Consider the following 19,804-nt stretch of genomic DNA (forward strand, 5'->3'; position numbering starts at 1 on the left):
AAGCCTCCCCCAGCCAGTCAGTGGTAAACTCGCTGCTTTGGTTGGCTGGTTTGGGTTTTTTCCAGTGTTTGCTCTGATACACAATTAATTAAACGTAAGTGCCTCCATTTATTGCTCTCTAGAGAAACCCTGCTGGCTTGTGAGCCCTGGCCTTTAGGGACATTCCTATTGTTTCAGCTACCACCAAAGCCAAGGGAAGCTAAATCACACTCTCCTTCAGTGGGATGGGAGGGAGCGCACCCACCACCGTGCCTTGGCATGGCTTGCGGTTGCCTAAACGTTGTCTTCAATGGGAGACACGCTGCCCTGGATTTGGCATTACAAGGTGACCACTACCAGCAAGGTCTGTGCTCCGTCACCAACCCAGGCAAGGTCAAATCGGTTTGAAATAGTTGACTAGTCTTGCACTGTCAACAAGCAGCCTTGGAAGATTGCAAGGAAAGTCTGAGAAGGAAATGGTTTGACGCAATTCAGGTAACAAAAAAATGTAATCTGCAAGCCTCGTGCTACAGGCTTACGGCCAAATCTGTCACATCTCTTTTCCAAGGGCTTCACCTACCTGAGGAGCGAAGGTAACTTGATCCAACCCGCGTTTTGCCAGGTCCTGGTTTAGAGGTGCACCTACATTTTTGAAGTCCCAGCGTGGTAGTCATTCCCTGCCGGCAGCCCATCTCGATGCATTTGGTATCGGGGTTGCATGGCCCAAGAAAAACCACGAGGGCTTCAAAGCACGGCGTCTGGGGCCACGGGTACCCAGATCGATGGCTGCTTGCTTCAGCAGATGGGTTTACGAAGCAGAGGCTTTCCCCACCAGTCCTTGCAGATGGGAAACGCCTGCTTGGCTCCAGCTGGATCTTTCTAGAGTCCAGAAATGTCTGATTAAAGCCAAGTGAAACAAGGGGCTGTGGATCCTGGGGGAAGGTTTACCTGGAGAGTTTTGCTGCCAGCCATCCCGCCTCACTCAGAGATCTCCATCTCCGCAGCATGGAGGACACGGGAGCTGTGCAACCGCCTCTGAAACGCTGCAGGTCACAGCGCGGCATTGCTGGGGAAAACACATACTCCTTGCTGTGCCTCAAAAGGCTGAGTAGTTCCCTGCAGCGTGTCAGGAGCTGCTTCAACTGTTGAATAACAGCTGCTGTGGGCAATAACCTCACCCCTGGGACAGTCCTGTCTCCATCTGCACCGCAGTGGAGACCTGTCCCCTACACCAGCCATCCCCACCGGTTTGACTGAGCCCTAGGGCCGGATCAGATGCATGGCAAGGGGAAGGGACCAGCGAAAGGGCATCGCCAGCACGGCTGCCAGCAGCCTGCGTCACTCCTGATGTTAAGCCCGCGACAAGCTGACAGCAGCTCATTCGGATTTCTCACTTCACCTTATGGCTGAAGATCACTTCTCCAGAAGGGTGAAGACCTTAAACATTTTCCAGAGTCTGCCTAATCAATATTTCTCTGATAATCTAATTACTAAGGTGAAGCCAGACCAGCTGAATAGTACAAGCCACTTAACAGCATTAACAGGTCACAGCTCTGAGCCCAAGTTCAGTGTTTTTCAACCTCTTTGACTTGCCAAAGTTTCCAGGGAATTTGCAGACCCACAAAACAGGTTTAGGCTGACCGGCCCTAGGCTTGTTTTTTCAGCCCGTAACTTGGCCATATGCTGCTTTTACCCACAGTGTTGATATAAGGGATTCTCACCTTCTTCCTTTCCCCTGTGCCAGGCACTGACTGGAGTTCAGATCTAATCATTTTCGGAGCATTTTTAACCAGCTGCTTTCACAGTGCAGCCTCACAAGCCCTTCCATCAGGCTGCAGACCACAGCTTGAAAAACATCGCCCTGTATTCACACCTTGCTTCGAGCCACCTCCATCTTCAAAGTTCTGAAGAACTGCAGGTTGGAGGGCCCAGGGCAGCATTTAAGGACTCACCAGCCACCCCGAAGGGAATGGCTGCGGCTGCTAGGCTGTGCTCACCTACCTCGTGTAAAACACCAGCATTTTGGTGAGAGCTTACAGACTTCTCCGTGCTTTCATCTGCTGCTTTTCCTTATTCCACACACATGGGATTATTTTTTAAATAGAAGCTTCTTAAGAAGCCCATAGGCATTCAGGCCAGAATGGATTCAGCCTTTTAGTCAGCAAGGTGCTTCACTTGAGGCACTAGAGCAGCCCCACTCAGATCAGTGGGCAGATGCATGTGGTATGGAGCCCTGCAAAACCTGAAGGCCAGAGGATTTCCTGACTATAGGGCATCCACCAGAGCAGAACAGCAACAAACACATTTAACAGCATATTTATACACATCAGATGAGAACAACTTGTTCAGCAGCACTCTTCTAGTGAAACAGTTACACTTATGCATGCAAAGATCTTGCAAAATCTGGCACCGACCCACTGTGGTTTAATGCAAAATAGCCTAAAACCAACCGCAACAACAAAAACCCAGCCATACTTCTCCATTAAAAAAAAAAAAACAACCCTTAAAATAGAGCAGAGAAAAAAAATAGCAGTGCTGATTTCCTATTTTGCAGTCAACTAGACACGTAAACTGCTAGCATTGGGTTATATATTCATTACCCAACAGCACCAGCATGAGACTGGCTTGCTTCAGTATCAAGTACTTCACGCTACTGTGCTGTGAGAACCCTTCCTCTGCAAATATAGTCTTGCCGTGTCAGCCTCAAATACAGACCTGTCTGTAAAATGGGGGTGGGAAGTTGTTCACCAAATGGCTACTTGCAAATACCACCAAAGCCAAGATCTGTATGTGAGGAAGTTTAGCTTCAGGCTGTTGTTTCCAAACAGCAGTGCTAAATACTTGGGGAGCACAAAGAAACCTTGATTTTTGGTCACATCTGTCAGCAAGAGCTGTATTTGCTATCAGTGGAAAGCTGGAAGAAAAACAGTGAACTGCAAAACAATTCCAGCAAAGAGTCATACAGGTAACAGTAACCAGAAAACTTAACTGGAAGCCCTCACCCTGATCCTAGGAAGCTAGTGGTAGTTTGCCATTAAATTTCAAGAAAATAGGACACCTCCTTGTCTCACTGAAGGTACTCTGGGAGATACTAGAATAAACTCCATAAATTAGCCCCTTCATGGCATTCCTTTTTCCCTTTTTCTGTCTCTCTACAATCAGGTTGCAAGGGCAGGACAACACATACAAATCTGATTCCCAGACTTTTAACATGAGCATAGCCACAATGAACAGCCAGCAACCTGGCAGCATCACCTTTTTTTTTTTTTTTAAAAGAACAATATCATGGCTAAAAACCAAGCTAAATTAGATCTCTGCAAGGGAATAAACCAGAGCAGCAAATAGTGTCCCAAATGTAGAGCTGTGGCCAAGGGAACCAGCCCTTGCTACTGGGACTGTGGGGTTGTCAAATTCACACAACACAAGGGAAAAGAGGACTCCAGCATCAAGGCCACTTACCAGGACTGGCAGTAGCTCACAGCAGTACTTAACTTGCAGCACACCTATCACCTGTCCTTAGGACAGAAAAGTCTCACCCCCTTTTCCAAGAGATGACAGTATGAAAGGTGTGCAGCCCTGTTTTCCCTGGCTTTGCTGTTCAAGCTGACCTGCAGTACCAGAGGTACATGGCAAAGATGCACTGCCACCTCTTGTTTAGATAGCGCAAGAGAAAAGTATGGGCTGGCAGCAAGCGTTGCCCTGCCAAGCTGTGCGTAGTAGCAATGCCTCCAACTGCAGATCATGTTATATAGTTATATCTACTCGAGGGGAAACAAGAAGGGGCTTTTATGGTGCCCTCCCAGCACCCGTGCTGGCAAGAACAGTTTGCTGGCAATTAAGCTGCTTTTAGCCCAGAGCACTTGTTTACAAGCATCACGAGGACATTTCTGCACTGTGAGAAGGAGGGACTCCCACTCACTGAAGATGACCACCCAACAGGTAGCATGCTGGTGCCACCACCACAGGCCTCTACCAACAGCTATCGGCGCAATCCAGAGTTAAGCAGCAGTAAATAAGCAATGGTACAAACCACAGACCCAAACCAGACTTTCATACATTTGTATGTTTATTATTTCAAAGTACAATATATACATAAGGTATAGTGATATCTTCAAAAACTTTATACAGAAACAGGTATCTACAAAATTAAATCAATAGCCATTCTGTGTATATTCAGACAACATACATACATATATTGGAAGATTCAACATAGTTTCAGTTAGAACACGAAAATGGGAAGGAAACCCCCATCCATCTGGGAAAAGCTCTAAATACCACCCAGGTCCCCCTGCAACGCAGCCGTCTGCCCTTTGACAGGTTTCAGGTCGTTGTGGAGACACGGTAAATCTGATTTCTAGTGCCACCTACTGCTGACATTTACCATCACAGCCGGTTCCATTGACAGCGGGAAGGGTGGAGGAAGCCCATTCAGACAGGCCTTGTTCTCTGAACCCCTTCCTAGATTTGGGTCTCTGCAGCATGCGGGCACTCAGCTTTACACTCGGTTCAGCGGAAGCCAGAGATCTGATTTTTTAATTTTTTTTTAGTTATGAACAAAAATATTGCAATGAAAAATATTTCAAGAGAGTGTAACTTCAGTTTTAGTAGCTGGAAATACTGCAGGTGATGCCAGCAACAAGTGAAGATGATAACTTATCTGAGGAACAAATCGGTCTCCACTGTCTTCTGGAGACTAAAAGAAAAAATATCGTACAAGTCTATATGGCAGAAAACGAGTGATTTCTATAGCATAAAATGGTATTCTTCAGTTCAGAGGGTCTGGCTTTAGACAATGACAGTGCTGGATTTAACAGAGGGTGGAAAAGCATAGGCAGCTTTCCTGTAGGGCCTCTAACAACAACTGGATGTGCGATGTTTGAATTCAAAGAGCACCCTGAGTACTTAAGAAACAGATGTTTAAGCCTGTAGGACACAACTAGCTACAAGCTTGGTATTTTCAAAAGCAGCCTGTGGCAATTACATGTCTAATGGACACTGAATTTCAATGACAGGTACGTAGCTAACTGCTCCAGGCTGCCTTCAAAATTAGTTTATCAGTTTCTCTCTAAAATTCAGTTTATCTAAGGACAGTTTTCAATCTCAGGCTCATAATATAAAGTTTCCAAAACAAGGGTAAGTGAAATGCGATTGCTATGCAAGCCTTGCACCCACTCTGCACCAGCTCGTGCTCGCCTGTATGAGCCGCCCCGCAGAAGCACACCTTTTCACAGAAGTGTTCTTGTGAACACCAGCACCGACAGTATTACACTCCTGACAATCTACCCTATGGAAACAACAGACAGGTGACTTGCCAGCAACATTCTTATGGCTAATACCCCACTGCCTCTCAGAAATGAGCAACATTATTAAGCAAAGTTGCTGGCTGACCCTGTCAGGCATTCATCACATTTTGGGCTTACTGGATAGAGAGTCATTTGCCACTGTGCGAGCTAGAATGAAATTTTCATCTATAACAGGTATGTTTAAAATAATGCCTGCAGAAGATGACTTTGGTCCATGAAGACACTGTGCACAATAAACAATGTAATATTTTGGCTGCTTTGTGTGTCTCCATAACCAAGGAAAGTCTGAGAAGCTACTAGTGCTACAGAGAGGAAGCAGCATTTCCAGCAGGGCAGGAGGACAGCTAACTAGGTTTCTCAAATAACTTAAAAGGAGAAAGAACCATGCCAAAAAGAAATAAGAATTTCCACAACGTCATTGCACTTATTCCATCTGCATCCACACTTCTCCTTCATTCACACTGTACACCTGGAGAACATACATTAAATGATTACAGTATTAACATGGTATCGAAAATACTGGAGTCATTCAGCTGAATGCTTGAAAATATCCAGAGATCTGGTACATTAAAGCATGAAAACACAAACATACAAGAGCTAAGCTATGTTTTAACATGCAAATTTTTCTAAATACTTTCAGCAGAAGGTCTAGTTCAGTCACGAATAACTGCCTGTTCACTTCCTGGAAGCTGGTGACAAATCTGTTTCAGCAGAGCCAGGTAGTTTCCTCTTCACATCACTTAAACAACAGTAAAGCAGAGGTAGTCCCATGACTGCACTGGTCCAAATTCCCTAACGTTTCAGATAACCATTGCTCTCAGGAACTAGAAAAATATATGTATAAAAGCCCACCCAGATTAAAGGCTCACAGTTTCTACAATGCTCGGTCAGGTTTTAAGTAGTTTGTTTCCACCTTCCCTTTCTAAAGAAATACTTAATTCTTTGACGCTGAAGGGACCTGCTATCCAAGACTCCTGAAGCTCTCTAAACCACAAACCAGGTTTTGATCCCACGAGGACTTTCACAGATGCCTATCTTTAAAAAGGAAGTCTCACTGTCTTGAATCAAACTACTCAAACCAAATCAGGCCCTTTTGCTCAATTTGGTTCATTACAAAGCTCAAGTGACTCAGTGGCACCTGAAAATGAGTACACACCCTTAAGTCACCTAGATGCTTTGATAAATTATCCTCCTGTGTGCTGCCGGATTCAGGCCCCTTGTTTTGTGCATGATGCAAATGGTGCCTGTGGTAAGACAGATTCTGTGTCCCACCCCCCCGCCCCCAAGTATCCTTTCTAATTAAAATAGCTGAAGCATTGCTATTCTAAATGTACATTGAATCTTTTTTCATGATAATAGGAAGTTCAAGTATTTAATAAAAACCCAAAGTACATATTTACACTGTGATCTGGTCAATTCATTTTGGTCAAAAGGCAGTAAATACAGAAATCTATGCATTTACTGCTGGAATAGATATTTCAAATCCCGTAAATTACTTATCCTGGAATTAAAATATGAACACGATGTCATGACTAACCAGAATCTTGTCACCTTGATACTCTTCCTCCATCACCCTCTCAGACACTGAAGGATTGAATAACAGTTCTCAGTTCATGCCATTTTGACCAACTAATTCTTCACAACAGTAGAATTAAGGAGTTGTACAGATTTCTGTGCCACTTTCACAGTACACCAATAGATTTAAAATCCCATTTAGATATATTTCCTATTTCTTACTATTACTTTCACTAGCTGGTCTAGCCACAGTTAATGAGAAAATTTAGTTAGCTTCCATTTGTCTTTGAAAACAGATTTTCTGACCACGCGAAAACAGATGCAATCACGATGTCTACCTGTACATACGTAACAATGGGCAGTTAAAACTCCTTACTTTTTAAATGCTGTTAGTTATGCAGAAGGCCAGTGAACTTTATTAACCAATTATCTGATATCAGACTTCTTTAGATCTGTATGTCTGAAGATCAAGGGTTTACAGGATTTATTGAATTGACATTTGATTCAATTATATATACTTAACAACTGAGTTTGAAAGCTTCTTAATCCCTTAATTTTACTGTTGCTTCTCTTCTTTTGGATAAAGAAACTAACCATTGAATGTTAATCTAAAGCAGAAAATATGCAATATCATGGCCACCACTTAAAAACCAAAATTTTGTTACAAAGCATTTTTCCATGCGTATGTCAAAAATGCTTAATCAACCTAAATATTACAAATAATATGGAAGAAAGGAAATAATGTCTGAAAGCCCTTAAAGCTCATTAACACTGGATATGTTCAACAGCAACTAAGACAGAATTTGTTGTATTTTTTCAAGCTCCATCACTAAGAGACTGATTAATTATACTGGGCAGAAATTAAAATCTCACTGCAACTCACTCAAAACATAATATGCACTGCAAAGCATCTGTATGTCATTTCAAATAAAGTTTTAGATAAATGTAGTGTGTAGTAAAATTCAGCAGCACCTCAGGCTGGTATTGAGTAGACAGAACCACACTGATGCCAAACCCCATAGATCTCTCACACGAGTAAGGACAGCCTGTATGGTTAAAGGCTGTATATGCAAAATACCGGATGCTTGTGCTGGCAGGCAATCAAATTTCAGGAAACATGTAAAAAACAGTGGTCTGTAGCACCTGCCTTTTCTGCATCTTCATGTTGGTTATTCCATAAAAGTTTTAGTTATGTCTGCTTTATTCTCTGTTCCAGTTCATGCTTGTGTTTAATAAGCCGTTCTATTTCTGTTCCTAGAGTTTGAAGGTTTTCCTTTTGGGGAGAAAAAAAAAAAAAAAGAAAAAAGATAGGGTAAGTTATACAGGGAAAATGAGCCATTCGGCACAAAATGCACTAGTAAGTTAAAATTACTGTTTATGTCAGCAGGTTGGTACTTTCAAGTATCCAGAACAAGCATAAATGATTAGACAGAGTTGGAGAAAACCAAGCTCATTTCCATAAAGGACGCAAAGCTCTCAGCAAGTCTTTTTTTGCAGTTACTAATATTCTACAGGCTGCCTAGACAGTGTTCAAGGGGAACGATAATTACAGGAAGAGATCTCCAACTTCTGCAGAACACTGCAGTCTGGCTGGCAGCCTGCACAACATTTTCCAGCCTGCCATCTTTCCCGTGCAGCAGACGTGCTGCCCCAATAGCTCAATAGGGTAGCCAGCTACTGGCACAGGGAGAGCACATAGGGACCATGCCACTGGCTCCAGGTGACTGGGGAGAGCATGGAGAGGCCCTTCCCCACTGAATGCACAGGCAGCCCAGAATTCATTTCAAGAAGCAGCCTGTTAGTGCAGCATACTACATGGGTCCCAAAACAGAGGTTCAGCATGGATCATGTTACATAACTCTTTGATTAACCCAATGCTATCAGCGGCACCAATTCACAATGAGCTGACTTCTGAAAAGCCTCCTCCTTTTAACAGCATGCATCTCTTTGAAGGCAGTATTTCAGAACCTCAAGAACATGTGGAAGAACTGGCATAGCTACTCACTTTCAATGTAATATTTTTCAGTAATGTATCTTCCAACACAGCCTGTAGCTTCCTGTTTATCTCTAAGGAGAGTTCCAACGTGAGACCACTATCTGCAGGATGAGATGTGTACAGAGATGCCATAATCCCACCCCGTCTACTCAAGTGTACTTTGTTGAAGTCAGAGGCCTCTGATGATAGCGTTCCAGCTTCTTCCCGCAAAATGTAACTCTGAATAATTCTGGGGGGAAAAATAATTTTAAAAATATAGCATTACAAGGCAGTGAAAAGTCAGCCATGGAAGTAACTTCAGATTCCTGACATAAGAGTAATTTTATTTTCAAGCAGTACTGTATTACTGAAAAGGCAGTAAAAATCAACTCCTGCAATTTCTAGGTCAGAGGAAAACCTGGGATACCAACAGTGCTATAGGAGATGCTGGTAAGCTGAGTCACGACAATGCACAAGGTTTACATATTTAGAAGTATTTTGAGAAAGTAATATTGCTACTGGAGCAAAAAGGTACTTAAAAATTGCCTCTACTTTTTCTTTGCTGAAAGACTCCAGACAGGGAATCTTAAGCTTTCTACAGATGAGACAAAAATTACAAAGTCTCTGCTCAAGAGTCTTCACAAGCTGTGATCATGTTCTGTGGAATGGTACCAGATGGGCATAAATAGGCTCGTTAAGCAAAGGCTAAACCTAACGGACAAATGTACTTTCCAGAGGAAGGTATATGCTACAATTTCTTCCCCTCCTAACTGAAGTTCCAGACAACATCCTGTAAGACAAGATTCCACTTACATGGAAATCCTGTCTCACGTTAAATACTGACCACCTTTGGCTCAGATACATTGTTTGGTATGCATACCAGACTACCATCTGGAATTATGCAAATTCTCCTTCCAAAACAAACACTTATAATCAGCACCCTTTTAAGCACATGCAGAGAATGGACTCTTCTGTTAGCCAGTGGCAGCAGTCCACCTCAAATCAGCCACCTGGTGACCATTTTGCTACAAAAAAAATCCACTTGCACCAGCCTACTCCTCCTGAAAAATTTTAGTAATAAACAACTTGACAATTACTGTAACTGCTGGGGAAAGATAAGGAAAAAAAAGGTCAAGACTAATCCTACCTTTAAGATCTACTTTCACTGCAATATTTTTGTTGTTTTAAATATTTTCATTTAGACAATTACTTGTCTTGCAAAAAATCAAGAATACTTGTCTAGTGTACCAGCTCAACACTGAAAAACTGTACAAACAGAATCCAGAACATACTTTGTTTTTTTCCTGATTTCCTCCACCAGTTGTTTAATGTGATCCTCCATAAACTCCATCTTTTCATTTTTTCGAGCATGTGCCTTCTGCAGCCTTAGTATTCTTTCAACCAAGATAGACTTGTCCACCTCTGGGAAGCTATCCACAGCTACTGAAGATCCAATATTCTCAGGTGACCGATCCTCATTGCTGCTGCGCGCATTAAGGGACCCTGCCAACACATACGTATTTGTAAAGGCTCTTTCTGCTTTTATACCAGGTAAAATGTCTCTGCTAGTGCAGTGCACGCATTCAATACATTTCAGTAGCTTAGGGTATTTTTTTTCAAAATGTCAGTTTCCCTTATATGTTTGTGGGGTTTTATATAAACAATCCTTATACCATTTAAATGATTCATGCTGAGACACAGCAGTGTAGTCCCCTAGCATGGGCATAGCTCCTTTAGTATAAGCGTGCTTACTTCAGTAATGCTTACTCTTGCATAAGTACCTTCAGATTCATTAATATTGCTTTGGACAATACTAAGCTAATTTTAAACATACCTGATTTAGAGTCCACTAAAATTACAACACTGTGTGTACAGACTGGCTAAAGCCCGATGTATAAACACTCTGCAGCACTGATCACTTAGAACTTGAAGTATTTTCTTTTCTTTCTGTTCTTCTCTCCAAGTATTCCTCTGTCATACAGTGAGATTACAGGACACTTTGACAGAACTAACCCAACTTAAAACCCTGTCCTGCTTTCAGCTGGGATAGAGTTAATTTTCTTCCTGGTAGCTGGTACAGTGCTGTGTTTTGGATTTAGTGTGAGAATAATGTTGATAACACACTGATGTTTTAGTTCTTGCTAAGTAGTGTTTATCCTAAGCCAAGGATTTTTCAGTTTCCCATGCTCTGCCAGCAAGGAGGTGCACAAGAAGTTGGGAAGGAGCACAGCCAGGACAGCTGACCTGAACTAGCCAAAGGGATATTCTATACCATAGGACGTCATGCTCAGGATATAAACTGGGGGGAGTTGGCCGGGGGGGGGCTGATTGCTGCTCAGGGACTGGCTGGGCAGTGGGTGGTGAGCAACTGCATTGTGCATCACTTGTCTTTTCTTGGTTTTTATTTCTCTCTCTCTCTTTTTGTTATCTTCCTTTTCATTACAATTATTGTTATTATTATTATTATATTTGATTTTCTTTCAGTTATTAAACTGTTCTTATCTCAAGCCACAAGTTTTACTTTTTTTTCTCCTGATTCTCCTCCCCAGCAGGGGGGGTGGGAAGAGTGAGCAAGTGGCTGCGTGGTGCTCAGTTCCCAGATGGGGTTAAACCACGACAAACCCAAAGATACTGAGGAAGAAAACAGATGTTGTTTTCAGATAACCACTTCTAACTGGATAGAAAGTAATGAATTTTACACAAATACACTGATGCCTCTAAACATGCTAACTGATTTATCACTTACACAGTTGCAACTGTCAACAGTGCAGTTAAACAATGTTGGAAGCCACTGCTCATTTTTGTTTTGCCTCTGGCAGCATTTAAGAGGGTTGTCTATAAACCAGAGTCCTCCAAGCTTCCTCCAAACATAAAAGCAACAAAATACAAAAGGTAGGCATTTAAAAGAACCAAAATATATAAACATTATAAACATTAAACTTTAATCTTGTAGTAAGAATAAGCACCTACAACTGCATTCAGCCAAGTGCATTTTGGTGCTTAAAGGCTATTTTGTCAGCTTTAATGGGAGGCTGCCCACACACTGCATATGCACAAACCACAGAAAGAGCAAGGATCATGGCAGCACACCATGGCAACCTTACTAAGATCAAAGGATTGTTTTGGCCACCCTGCTATGTGCTACATTACCTGATGAACTGGAACGGCTCCCCATGCTGCTTACTTCTTTGTCATAATTACCATTTTCCATCTGATCCAATTTCCTCCGTGCTAAAAGTATAACATAATTATGGTTAACAACAGCAGATTAAAACCCAAAAATCATAGTGTTACACAACATACAAAAACTCTAATCCTCTCTGATCTGCACCAATTTAACATGGTGTGACAACTGAAAGGTAATGGTAGCAACTAAAAAAACCCCAAAACCAAACAGCCCCCCTCCTCTCCCTGCATACAACCATGAAGCACCTGGATGCAACATCCACCATGATCCCTACACCCTGCAGCAGTTGCCAGTTGAAGCAGGTAATGTCGTACATAGGAGTAACTGGGAACAATAAGACTTAAATTTGATTTTACTTTTGATTAGGACTGCCACGTAAATAAGTACCGAATGACAGAATGACAACTCTGTTCCTGGATCTCATAACTATATCACTATGGGGAGCTCAGTGTAGTACTTGTGCCAGAAACACCACTCATTCAGTTAGGATCAAGAGGGAAAGTGCACAGCTGTTCATATATGTACAAAAAGAGACATGGAACTTGTCTCGCACAATACCAACAGGATCTCTTCTTTCAAATACATTTTGAACAGATTTGATCATATTCAAATCTATTTGCATTCAGAGCATATGCATTATCAGGTATTTAATGATTTCTGTTTGTTGACAAAAATTAGTCATCAGTCTCTCCACATCCATCTTTAAAAACTGAAGTGCTCTGTTTAATATACTAAAAAATAACTGCCACCAGCAATTTCTGATACAGTCAGCAACTAGGAAACTTCTAGCAACCTTTGAATATACCCTTACACAGGCCAGGATCCATATATACCCACAGTGACATTTCAGTAGTCCCATGCATGGTAACAAAGACTAAGCTCTTTTGAAATAAATCTTTCATTTTATGTCTAAATATAACTTTTAAAATGTATTTAAGACTGAAAATTGACACTAAGGCCTGTTTCCTGTAACTGCAGTTTCCACGAGATCTAACTTGCTTGTTCACTCTCATTCTCTTTAGGGACAGGGAGAGCTTGAAGGGCTACACTCAAGCAGTGGGCATACGCAGGCAGGACTCTAGTCTTTACGAGACACTGTGAAGGGGCTTACAGATGGGGCTGACTCATTATATCTGAAAATAATTTCAACCTAGCTGAAGTTGCTTTGTGAGATCTTTCAGGTTTGCTGCATGCTTGCGCTTCTGGGTAGCCAGTTCATCTTTCAGTTCATCCACGTGGGTCCTCAGCGCTGTTAGTTCTTTCTGCTCTGACGCTAGCTGAGCCTGTAGTGTCTCAACCTCTAGCTTTCGCTGATCTTCCTCCTTGTGTAACTTGGTGGCCTGAAATTGTAGTTTTATTTTCAGTCATATACAAAAAAATTCCAGCCTAACCATACTGTATGCTCAACAGCCTTAACTCTGCACTTTTCACCTGAGAATCATTCACATTTTACATCTATTATTTCGGCTAAACACTACCACTGCAAATGAATATGCAGCACAGTGCAACACTGCAGTAAGACTCCTGAACAATCTCCAAAACATCTGCATGATACAGTACAGAGCCAGGCAGAGCTGTACAGTGCAGTCACATTACCTTCTGTGACACACTAAGTATATTAAAAATGCCATTAACCTCATAGTACAAACAGGACCTAAGAAACAGTTTATAGTAATAAATTTCACAGACAAATTACAACCTTTTGATTGTTTTGGTGACACTTGCACAGAGAATAACTCTGTACTCCCAGGAAGAGCAACACAATAACACTCCATTCCAGGGCAGTGTGCCTCAGGATTTCTTTCCCCTTAGAAACATCAGGTGTTCATATCCTGCTGCTATTATTCTATCAAACTGGCAAACTCAACAAGAAATTGCGATCAGGTAAAGGCACAAGGTGGAATTCATGTGCCACATCTTTATTGGTAACAGACATCTTACTAGTGCAAAAATGAAGCCGCACACCGTACTCACCAGATCATCTTTAGCCTGTTGAATGCATTCCAACTGATTCTGCAGCTCTCTTTCACTGTAAGAAAGCTTATCCAACTGGCTCTGTAAGGAATTGTTTTCAGACTGAAGCTGTGCATTCTTACTGGTTAATTTTTCAGTGAATATCAATAGCTCAGATTCTCTTTTCCGACTACCTTCAATGTCCTTCTGGAGATCAGCTATCAGAGAATTGAAACCATCTACTTCTTCCTTTAAAGCATTGATTTCTTGTTCATCTCTGTCAAAACAATAGTATGTTATTAGGGATAACCTGAGCTTAAAGATATGAAACCTTATTGAAATAAAAGCATTCAGGTCAAGACCAAATAAGGCAGAGGAACAATTAATGGCCCTGGGGCATCTGTTAGTCACTGGATGGCTTTAAATGCCAAGGGAATTTGCAGATTCCATTTCAAGACATGTGCAGTGCTAAAGTGACAGATAATTGTAACCCACATGCAGAAGGACATGCAGTCATCAGCTTCCACAAGGAAGATCATCTCTCTATATTCATCTTCATGAGCTTCAGTATAGGGCATAAACAAAACCCTCAAAAACAGATGCTGTAGATAAGAGGAAGGTCTGCAAACCCAACAAAGGCAGTCATTCTGTACGAGGACTTGTCTTTAAGAGATAGGGAAATACTCTGTTTTGAGCTTCTCCAGGACAGCAGTATAGTGACTTCTGAAACATCCTTATCCAAGCAGTGCAGCTCCGATTCAAAGGACCTGTCTTACTCCACTATCCCTCCCCCAATTCTCTACAAAACAAGTTCTTGTTTCTACTGAAGCACTCCCATTAGGAGACATTTGATCTATCACCTGCAATCCATTTGAGTAAGAAAGGCTGTATCTTCAGTTATGATCAACATTTTAGAGAAAGTGATTTAAATTAATTCCAAAATTAAACAGCTGTTAAAAGAGTTATGGACTAAAAATGTCCTCCTCATTTGCTCTTGTAATATTATTTCATTAGTTATTCAATCATAGGATTTTCTACACCTTTCTAAAACCTTACGTTCCAACATCAGCAGAAAACCCCTCACCTCTCTTTCTCACAGGGAGTGTGTATATTCAATTTTTAAAATAAAATTAAAGTTATACAAAGCAAGGGCACACATCTTATTTAATTCCCTGTCAGACAGGGTAATTACCAGGAGGCTCAATTCACCTTAAGTCAACAACCCCGTATCAACATGTTTCTTCAAGTAGAGGTGAGACTCAGGCAATCCAAATAATTAATAATTCTGAAAATGAACTATAATTTTGCAAAACTAAATAAGTATATTCTACTAGAACTCCACTACTATAAATTATATGCTTCCAGCTACCAAAATGAGGAGTTCATGTGGTTAATGACAACGGAAGCTAGCTAGCTTTGCACTACCAAAGGATAACGTCAAATATATTGCACCCTGCATTTATAGTCTTTTTTAGGCTAAATCCACCTTTCAGAAGACTTAAGACTTAACAACTACACCACTGATTTTTTTTTAGCCATTTATGCTGCAAAATATCTCACCTATAGCTCCCATTTAAAAACCTATGCCAGAAGGCTATGCTTCTATTTTACATTTCCAAATTATGTTGTTTCCTTATGACAGAAGAAGTCTCTAGTTAACAGTCAGGGTTGAACCAGACAAAATTAAATGTTTAGACCATCCTAAAAAGAGACCTCTAGTTTATCCTTGAAGTTCTCCAATGAAGGGGACCAGGCAAAACTGGAGGTAATCAGTATCCAGCTCAGCCATAAAGTTCTTCCCAGCATTCAATCTAAAATCATCTTTCCTGCAAAACTCTTTATTTTTATCCTTCCTCCAGTGAACAAGGATAACTGAACATTCCCTTTATAATGGCCTTTTACACATTTAAGGAGTCTCCTTTCCGTCTTCTCTTCCCTAAGCTAAAGAAATCTGCCTCCTCTATTCTCATCAAGAAAACACGTAAGATTTTGTGTGAATTAAGATGAAATTCCTTCCATTTGCTTCCAAGAAAGTGAAAGGCTATAAGTTTATTTATTTTACACAATAATAGGAAAAACAGAGGTCAAGATTCCAGGATTTCTTTTTCATAGATGGTAACAGGAATTTACTGGTCCAAGTTTTAAATCTCTGGTTGAGACTCCACAACTTTATCAAACATTCTAAGGAGTACTGGAAACATGTTAAAGTCATTCTAAAAGAGAAATAAAAGACAATATGAAACTTGATGTAGGGATAAGTATCGTACAGGAAGGATACTTAAAATAAAAATTTATCCAAATTAGACAGGAATGAGAAACAGCTATTTAAACATGTCTCAATTACTGAGAGGAAAAGATCATTGGAAAAACACATTTGTAGTTTCACACTGTGATCACAGTCATTTAAATTCATTTGGCAAGATCCCAAGTGAAAAATAACTGTTATTGGTCAAAGTGTAAGCTTCAGTTGTCTCTAACGTATGGCAGTTTCCCTAGAAAGCCTGATGACACAGTGCCAATACAGCTGACCAGCACACAGCAAATGGAAAATGCTTCATTCTCTAAACCCTGAGGAAGGCATATAGTCACTGAAATATTTTTCAATGATAAATAAGAACTGTTTGAAAGCACAGGAGGCACACATGGGTGGTTCTACTTATCTGACATTTGTCTATCTCCATTTATGCAATGCCACTAGAAACAGTGAAGTGGATTACATTTATATATTCTAGTCCGTATGTACCCTATACAAACATGACTATGTTCAGACACTCCTGAAGTGTCCACAAACCCAACTGTTCTCTGAGATTATTTCCCTTGCATTCTTAAATGAGCACTTTGACACAGCAGAATGAATTCCAGTCCATTATGAATGCAGCATCTGTCAAATAAATAAAATTCTTTTTTTTTTAAATACTTTCATTCATCCACCACAATTTTGCAGCAATCTATCTTTCCAGCTTAGTTGCTTTTCCCCAATCTTTCAATAAAACAAGCACTGGGCTGACACATAGAAGACATAACTTCCTACAGAGAATGCCAGAAATCAAGCACTTCTTATTCTAATAATGAAAGATGTTGAATTAGATTTATCCATCTCAATCCCCTCATCTTCTAAGAGGCTACCAAGATTATCTCCAGTACTAGCAATGTTGATTTAGATTAGAAAAACACTTAAATTAGGACACGGATTCTTCAAATTACAGTACATTTTAAAGCATCAATAATTTCAATACAGAAAAACTTTCCACACCCCAGATAATCTTTTAAATCATTCCTCAAAGTGCATAGCTGTACCTCTGATGTTGATCCTGCAGACGATCTACAGTTTTGACTCTGTCCAGCAAATTCTGAATTTCAGTTTTCTGTCTATTAATGATTTCTTTATACTTGGATAACTCGTCTTCTGTTCTGAAACGCTCATCCTCTAGACACTTCACCTAAATAGAAAAAAATCAGAAACTATTTACGCTCCCAAACTTCAGAGCTGAATTATTCTGATCAAATGTCTAGATTGCTGTACAAAGCTCCTGTGTTAATTTTGGTGGTTCCAAGTAGCTTAGAACAATATCCCAAGTACTTCACATCAAATACAGTCAGAAAAATAAAGACCAAAAAAAAGAAAGAAAAAAAAAATCAAATTAAACAAGTGTAACATTAGTTTTGTCCAAAGACTCACACTTACCAGTTTAATGGACCAGGATCCAAAGACATCATCTTTCCCCAGTTACCAGACCAACCCTTTACTATGTCTTCCTCCCTTTTTCTAAGGTCCTATTGAGCTAAATCCCTGCTCCGGAGAGAGGGACTGGCATGCTAATCTATAGACTGTTCGGAAGTTATGGATAGCATATACTCCTCACCAGAGGTCACATGTACAAACTCTACAAGACTAGTCTCACAGGTAGGAAAAGTTTACAAGTATTTCTCATTTTCCAAAGTTACTACCTTTACAAGATGTTTACTAAAACGTTTCTCTCAACTTTTCAGTCAAATGAGGTGCATACCATGAAACATTGCTGTACTATGTATCAACTGATACTCCCTAAGAAAGGCTACCCAAAGTCAACAGTTACGTATCCCTTCTAGTCTCATGCCAGCCAGTATCTAATCACAGTTCATTCTGAAAGACGTAAAAATACAGATTGAATAGTCTTGTTCCAAAACCCAACACTATGCCTTTAGCCCCACTGCAATCCACCACAGCACACATTACCTTTGTTCTCAGTGTTCGAAGCTCATCCATGCCTTCTTTAAATGTCCTCTTCAAGTCTTCCAGTTCTTTTATTTTTGCATGATGCACCTTTTTAAAGAGTGAGAAGGTCCTTGAGAAATCTAAATGGACAGTGGCATCTCCTGGGATGTCAAAAAACATCTAGGCCAATGCTGGCCACCACAACAGCTGATAAGGCTTAAGGCAGAACAGGTGCCCTAAAGGTTTGTTTTACTTATTCAAAAAGCAAGGACAAGCCTAAAAGCTTCTTTATTCTCAGAAGAGCTGAGAACAAAAAGTGAGATTACACACTCTATTTTCAAGTGTACAAGTTTCTGGTTTTAGGCGTATAAATCTATGCCACAACAGCCCCTGGGGAAAGTTCTAGGCAAACTGACACTTGGTTAACTCTGAAGATGGCATATGCACATATTAGCTGTCAGCAGGTGCTAAATCACTACAGAATTTAGCTTTTGGCCTAGCAAATCTCTATACAGAACAGAGGCTGCTCCATGTCTCTCCTTACCATATAGCTTGGCAAAATACTGGTCAGAGAAAGGCCTGCCTGTCATCTGAATTTGTGCTCTAAATTACAGCAACGTTTACGTATATAAATGAAAGAGTAGTTATTTCATCCTCATTATATCATACTTTTCTCATAACTTTGTTTTTAAAAAGTGAATCCAAGGTAATAGCTATATACATCCTCCAAAAAGCAGAGCTGGAGGCAGACACCTGGGATGTAGTATTAGGCCAAAAAGAAAAATGTTTGGCAAAAATTTGAAGCAGCTTAAGATAAGATTCTCAAAATTAAAAACTCATGGCATTCTTAACTACTAAGTTGCCAACTGTGTTGTCTCCACACACCACATATTTACCTCCAGGTGATCAGACTTCTCCTGAATTTGTTTCTCTAGCTCTCCTTTAGTTACTCGGAGTTTTGCATCCAATTCATTTGATTTAATTTCTTCTGACTCCTAAAAGGATTGAAGAAACATAAGTAGAGTTTTAGAGTTTTATGTTCCCCTTTCTAGTTGATGAGCAGACGGCTTTTCATATCACTGAGTCTTTTCTGTAGGTACATAATTCTGAATATGCCAAGAAAGACCCCCACACTGCATGCCAATCAAGACATACATTCTCCCTTTTATTTAACAATTTTCCAAGTAAAGAAACCAGTGACTAGTCATCTCAGCTTTGTAGCTCGCACAGGACAATTCTTCCCTGATACAGCTTAAGACAGAAAGGGAGGAAAAGACGACTCAGGTGCTAAACACTAATTTCACCTCCTGAGATAATGTGCCTACTTGATAGGTTTTTATCATTTCTTGACAGTTTTTCCTTATCTGGTCTGCTTCTTCTTTTGCTTCAGTTAATTTTGTCATTGCATCTTTGAGGCGTTCTTTGGTTTCCTACAAAAACAGTAATAAATAATGGCTTAAACGTATTTATCTAACTTAATCTGGGAAAAGTATTTCTCATAATAAAAGTTTCCTATTTCAGTATGGAAAGAATTAACAACAAAAAAAAGTATGTCCAGCATTATTTTTCCTCTTGCTTCCATTCAACTATTACTTTATGCAATTTCGTTTGTTCCAACACTGAAAGCACAACAAAAGGATCTCTCGGTTATATGCTATGCACATTTTCAGAGGATAGATTTAACTCTATCACATAAA

The 19,804-nt window shown here is 40.5% G+C and overlaps 1 protein-coding gene across 4 annotated transcripts in view; it reads right to left on the minus strand.

Moving 5' to 3' along the window:
* Positions 1-4,027: 4,027 nt before the first annotated feature.
* The window catches only part of CCDC186 (coiled-coil domain containing 186), a 39,672-nt gene continuing 23,895 nt past the window's right edge, over positions 4,028-19,804 (minus strand). For 3 of the 4 annotated variants that reach the window (XM_075026450.1, XM_075026451.1, XM_075026452.1), the window contains 10 exons: positions 19,412-19,537; positions 19,004-19,102; positions 18,129-18,215; positions 17,210-17,352; positions 13,934-14,189; positions 13,110-13,299; positions 11,923-12,003; positions 10,065-10,275; positions 8,803-9,022; positions 4,028-8,070 (listed from right to left, as the gene is read on the minus strand). In XM_075026450.1, the coding sequence (XP_074882551.1) occupies positions 7,987-8,070; positions 8,803-9,022; positions 10,065-10,275; positions 11,923-12,003; positions 13,110-13,299; positions 13,934-14,189; positions 17,210-17,352; positions 18,129-18,215; positions 19,004-19,102; positions 19,412-19,537 (1,497 nt within the window). In that variant the 3' untranslated portion in view covers positions 4,028-7,986. The remainder of the gene's footprint in view (positions 8,071-8,802; positions 9,023-10,064; positions 10,276-11,922; positions 12,004-13,109; positions 13,300-13,933; positions 14,190-17,209; positions 17,353-18,128; positions 18,216-19,003; positions 19,103-19,411; positions 19,538-19,804) is intronic. The other variant, XM_075026453.1, reaches the window with a different exon arrangement.

This window comes from Buteo buteo, chromosome 4 (genome assembly GCF_964188355.1).
Source record: "Buteo buteo chromosome 4, bButBut1.hap1.1, whole genome shotgun sequence".
In the NCBI taxonomy this organism is placed as follows: domain Eukaryota; kingdom Metazoa; phylum Chordata; class Aves; order Accipitriformes; family Accipitridae; genus Buteo; species Buteo buteo.